At 41.1% G+C, this 6,000-nt stretch overlaps 1 protein-coding gene across 1 annotated transcript in view; it reads right to left on the reverse strand.

Moving 5' to 3' along the window:
- LOC311150119 (acid-sensing ion channel 1-like) overlaps positions 1 to 5,688 on the reverse strand; it is a gene marked incomplete at both ends in the record, with an annotated part of 64,039 nt that extends 58,351 nt beyond the window's left edge. Inside the window, one exon of the mRNA XM_084187409.1 lies at positions 5,327 to 5,688. Within this exon, the coding sequence (XP_084043535.1) occupies positions 5,327 to 5,688 (362 nt within the window). The remainder of the gene's footprint in view (positions 1 to 5,326) is intronic.
- Positions 5,689 to 6,000: the final 312 nt, after the last annotated feature.

Genomic DNA, 6,000 nt, shown 5'->3' on the forward strand with positions numbered 1-6,000 from the left:
TACTGAACTCTGGGTGTAGTATGTACTGTACATGTATGTACCTATGTGTGTATTTGTGTGTTTGCGTGCGTGTGTGTTTGCGTGCGTGTGTGCATGCATGCGTGTGTGTGAGAGAGCGTGCACACGTACAGGCACAAGTGTGTGTGTGCATGTGTGTGTGTTTGTCCTTATCCCATCTACACACAGAATAATTGCGCGTGAGTCACAGAGTGGGAAGGGAGAGTCATCCCACTCACACAACATTATCAGTGGGAGTTCATCTTTTAATAGAGCAGCCGAGAGGCCAGCTAAATCTGACCATGATGTTTTCCTGCTGCCCAGCATGAATACATAGCAGCATAATGTCAACTGGCACGCTCCATATTGACTTGGCGATGCCGTGCTGTGGTATCATTAAACAAGTCAAAACCTTATAGGGCTGTAAAAGAATGAGCAGGATTTAGGCTTTTTCAAATAGGTTTGGCTCATAAGAAGGGGCTTACAGTCAGATTTCTGCTCAGGAACAATTGGTATTGGCAGTGTGAATGGACACACAACAAATCTCAAAAGTAGTGTGTTGCATTAAAGTCTGTGGCCAATCTATATAAAAACACTAGGGGTTACGGGGCCATCAAATCCCCTGAGTAATCTAAGTTCAGTAGAAAGCCAGAATCATCAAACTGAAAGCCATTAAACATTGAATCGCCTACCTACTATTCCACTTCTCATATTTTGGTTCATATTTTGGTTCACCTTATGCCGATGAGGTGAGAGCATGGCCCAGTACCTCGGAAGGTACTGATCTGATCCAATTTAGATGTTCTCTCTGGCTGTTGCTAAGTGCCATCTCAGGCTTCCGTTGATTAAAGGAGGACTTAATTGAGTTGAGACCTTTGCTCCCCAATGTTGTTGCAGTGGACAAAGCTGCCAAGTGTGCACTTATTAAATAAAATCCCGAACACACACAAGCCTGACAGAATCAGCCCCGGCTGACACTTTTCCCCCAGTATGGATGGAGTTTTAATATCACGCCACAAGACATTTCTCCAGACCAGCCATGGCAAACACTGAAAGTGACAGGGAGAGAGAGAGAGAAAGAGACAGAGACAGAGAGAGTGAGAGTGAGAGAGAGCAAGATAGAGAGAGAGAGAGAGAGAGCGAGAGAGAGAGAGAGCGAGAGAGAGAGAGAGAGAGAGAGAGAGAGAGAGAGAGAGCAAGATAGAGAGAGAGAGAGAGAGAGAGAGCGAGAGAGAGAGAGAGCGAGAGAGAGAGAGAGAGAGAGAGAGAGAGAGAGAGAGAGAGAGAGAGAGAGAGAGAGAGAGAGAGAGAGAGAGAGAGAGAGCGAGAGAGAGAGAGAGAGAGAGAGAGAGAGAGAGAGAGAGAGAGAGAGAGAGAGAGAGAGAGAGAGAGAGAGCGAGAGACCTTCAATTGGATTTCACGCCAAAAGTGCTTTCATTTCTGGATAAGGGCTTAACAAATGAGGGAATAACTACATCGCCTCCCTACCTTGGGAGACGGTATAAGTGAATAAGCACCGACTCTAATTCGCCAAACAAGTCAAGTGTTTTTAAAGTAGTGGGACTGTGGAAGAAAGCCGGATATTTCCCTCTCTGCTAAGCAACCATTCTCAGTGACTCCCTAATTGGAAAAAGCTGAGACTTTTTGAAAACAGCTATTCTTAAATTCTCCCTCTTGGGAAATGAAAAGCTTGCCCTTTTATCTCATCTTCCGAGTTATTTATTTTCTGAAGACTATGGGTTCAACATAACAATATAAATGTTGCCTCAGACCAAGTGCCCACGAGATTATGGAATGTTGGTCTACCATTTCAAACAGATACTGGGTCTGTTGTCATATGATTTTACATTGGAACTGATCCCTGTTGATAATGTGACACAAGTTTCTTCCCCTGAGAGGGAGGATAAAGAGATGTATTCATTCATAAAGCTTAATTCACAAAAATGTACTATTTCTATCTCTCAAGAAACAGAAACCTACACCAGATGGTACATTGTACAAAGCTTTCATCAGCCATACCACCGTGACTGAAGTGCTAATTTTAGTGACAGTGTGGAATTGTCATAAATGACGAAATGGGGACGTTTATCCGTGAATGAAAACCAATCCACCAAACACACTGGCGCCTGCTGGGCCCTATAACAAAATGTTATTTTAGATTTCCTCATTTATATCCCTAATTCTATCAGTTCTAGTTTTTCTTTCCCTCTTTTTCAGCCATCTCTCATCTGCTCCCTCATTCTATCTCTCGTCACTTCACTCCCTCTCTCTTTCTCGGTCTCTCTGCTGTCTTTTCTCTCTGTCCAGTGACAGTCCTTCCTGTTGCTTGAGTCACCACTTAAGTGTGTGTGAGTGTGTGTGTGCTTCCTGTATGTCCACCTCAGATGATGTGTGTGTTGATGAAATGCAGCAGCTGTTGCCGCTGAGTCCAGCAGGCGTCAACAATCAAACAGGGAGAGATGCAGAGTCAGACAGGGCTGCTGTGATTGGCTCATCAGCCATCAGCACTGACATTTCAGAGACAACTGACACCATGGGGATAGCAGTGTCTCAGGCTGGTATTACTCATAAACTGTCTGTATGGAAATATGATACACCCCCCCCCCCCCCCCCCCCCCCCAACCCCTCCTCTTCCTGCCCATGTCTAGTTCACAGACCTAGGCCAAATGGTCTGTTACTGTTTACAATATAAACAATTTTTACTTTAGATAACTATACCTTGTCTGTCATTCCTGGTGGAAACATCAAGCAACTATAGGTTTGGAGTTGGGTAACAATGAATCCCAAGAGTTTGATGGAATGCAGGGACTAAAATCACAATATACAGAAAAGACTGTGGAGGGCGGTCTGGAGAGTCAACTAAATGCATTCTTTCAAATATGGTTTAACTTGGGCTCATGTTAATCAGAGCAATCAGAGCCCTTTTCCAGCATTCCAAGTTGGAGACTGCATGGAGCTGTGGACCAATGAGCGAGGCGTTAATACCGTTCTCTCAGTGAGCTGCTGCTGCTCTTCTCTGGGGTTTTGTGACGGCAAAGCCCTCTCGGCTCATCCATCCAAGGCAGACTAATCGGGGCTTTCTCTCTAAGCGTGGCTGGCATGACTCACCAACAGTAAGGAAATGGTAGTATCAGAGTGACAAAGTGACAAAGTGCTTCCTGAGGATGTAACAACCTTGAGGTAACTACTGACTATGATTAATGAACTCTCTTTGATTCCCCCCCTCTCGCCCACCGGGGTAAATTGCCCCCAACCTGTAATTTTCACAGAAACCATTTCATGTCACCAATTTTATTCCAAAACTTTCCCTGGCTCCCACTACTCTTGCTCAACTAAAAATCTGTCTCATCTCAATTTCTTAAGTCACTCCAACAAAAGATGTTGAGGTAAATGTATGTCATATTTTGTCATTTAGAAAAAGTTATATACAGTGAGCTCCAAAAGTATTGAGACAGTGACCATTTTTGTATTTGTTTTGGTGCTGTACTCCAGCACTTTGGATTTGAAATGATACAGTGCAGACTGTCAGCTTTAATTTTAGCGTAACCGTGTAGAAATTACAGCACTTTCTGTACATAGTCTCCCCCATTTTAGGGGACCAAAACTATTGGGACAAATTCAGTTATACTGTATGTGTATTAAAGTATTCATAGCATGCAATGACTACATCAAGCTTGTGACAAATTTCTTGGATGCATTTGCTGTTTGTTTTGGTTGTGTTTCAGATTATTTTGTGCCCGATAGAAATGAATGGTAAATAATGTATTGTGTCATTTTGGAGTCACTTTTATTGTAAATAAGAATAGAATATGTTTCTAAACACTTCTACATTCATGTGGATGCTACCACCGATAATCCTGAATGAATCGTGAATAATAATGGGTGAGAAAGTTTCAGATGCACAAATATCATGGTAGCATCCACATTAATGTAGAAGTGTTTATAAACATATTCTATTCTTATTTACAATAAAAGTGACTGCAAAATGACACAATACATTATTTAGCATTCATTTCTATTGGGCACAAAATTATCTGAAACACAACCAAAACAAACAGCAAATGCATCCAACAAATGTGTAGTCACAAGCTTGATGTAGTCATTGCGTGCTATGAATATAGGACCAAATACATAACTTTTTACTACTTAAATACACATAAGTGAATTTGTCCCAATACTTTTGTTCCCCTAAAATGTGGGGACTATGTACAAAAAATGCTGTAATTTCTAAACGGTTCACCCGATATGAATCAAAATACCCTCAAATTAAAGCTGACAGTCTTTATTTTAACCTCATAGTCATTGTATCATTTCAAATCCAAAGTGCTAGAGAACAGAGCCAAAACAACAAAAAATGTGTCACTTTCCCAATACTTTTGGAGCTCACTGTATGCAATCTAATGCAATGTATGAACTTTTTTTAAATATATATACATGATTATGGAATATTTTGACGTAAATGTATGTAATACTTTGTTATTTAGAAAAAGTTATATATGTAATCTAATTAAGTTCGATCTATGAACTTGTTTTTATATATATACCAGTAGGGGAGCCTAAAGATAAATCATCCACTTGTTTATAGAGAAAAATGGTGTCATCAGTTTTAATAAAGTAGTACATTTATGGTGAGTATGTTTTGGGAAAAACACACCCTTTCAAAGTTTCTGTTTTTATAAAATAACAAAAAAACTATTAATTCTGCCGACTTATTTCTCTTAAAAATGACAAAAAATGCCTAAGGATACACAACAAATGTACAAGTGTTAAAATCTCGGTGTAAAGGTGTTGTGAGTGTTACATCTAAGTGTTGATTGTAGTGGGGTTAATACACAACCCACTTGGCACCGATGTCAGTTCAACGTCTAGTTTAGATTTAAATTTGGTTGAGTTGTCAACTAACGTGAATTCAACGAGAAATCAACTAAACATTTCCCCATCATTGGATGTAGGTTAAAATTTGGGTGAAAAAAAAGACGAAATGCCCTTACATTGATGACTTTTTGCAAATCCAATTTGTTTTCCACATTGATTCAATGTCATCACATTTATTTATTTATTATGATGTGGAAACGACGTTGATTCAACCAGTTTTTTCCCAGTGGGAAGTGTTATAGACATTTTCCTTAAGGGGGTGTTTTCACCAACATACCTTACTATTGAAATGTTTTGCTGCATCTGAAATGGCACCCTATTCCCTGTATAGTTTTGGCCAGGGCTACATGGGAATAGGGTATCATTTCAGGGCTCCGGCCAAAAGTAACTTAGTGCATTCTATAGGGAATAGAGTGCCACTGCACATCCACATTTTGTCACTTGTTTACAGCACCTCTGGTTAAGCAGCGCGAGCAGCTCCCCTGCGTGGTACAGGTCATTTCGCGTCACGCGACTGAAGCGGAACGAGTTGAGGTTGCAGAACGTGACAGCGGGGAACACCATCACCGGGGTCGAGATCTCGTCCAGTTTGGTGACGTGTGGGTACTCCAGGTAGAAGTGTATTCGGTCCACGCACACAAACAGTAAGAAAGTCAAGGAGCCCAGGAAGAACACGACCCATAGACAGCGCTTGATGCAGACCCTCTCATAGGTGAAGATGTGCGAAATTCCGTGCAGGGTTGAGTTTTGCGCAAAAACCTCAACGGTGGGCGGCTGGTTGCAGTCTATTTCTTCGGATTCTACTTTGAGGTCCATTATGCTTACAGTCTCGGTTAATGGCTATAAAAAATACCAAGTGACATTGAAATCGTTTGCAGTTCAGAAGGCAGGTAAATTACTTCACCTCACAATAGCCTACATATTCAATTATCTCTCCAAGCTAATAAAAACACACGCACCGGTAAACATGTAATCGTCCATATTGGTGCACTTAATATATGCGATCTATGGGAATGTGTTTAATATAAAATCCTTACCATGCACCTGTGGCATCTCCAATGCACCTGTCAATAAAAGTAATAGCTATTTAACGACTAGTCGCCCGAACGTGCAGAAAACCAGCGTGAG

This window comes from Coregonus lavaretus, assembly GCF_964263955.1.
Source record: "Coregonus lavaretus genome assembly, chromosome: 22".
NCBI lineage: Eukaryota > Metazoa > Chordata > Actinopteri > Salmoniformes > Salmonidae > Coregonus > Coregonus lavaretus.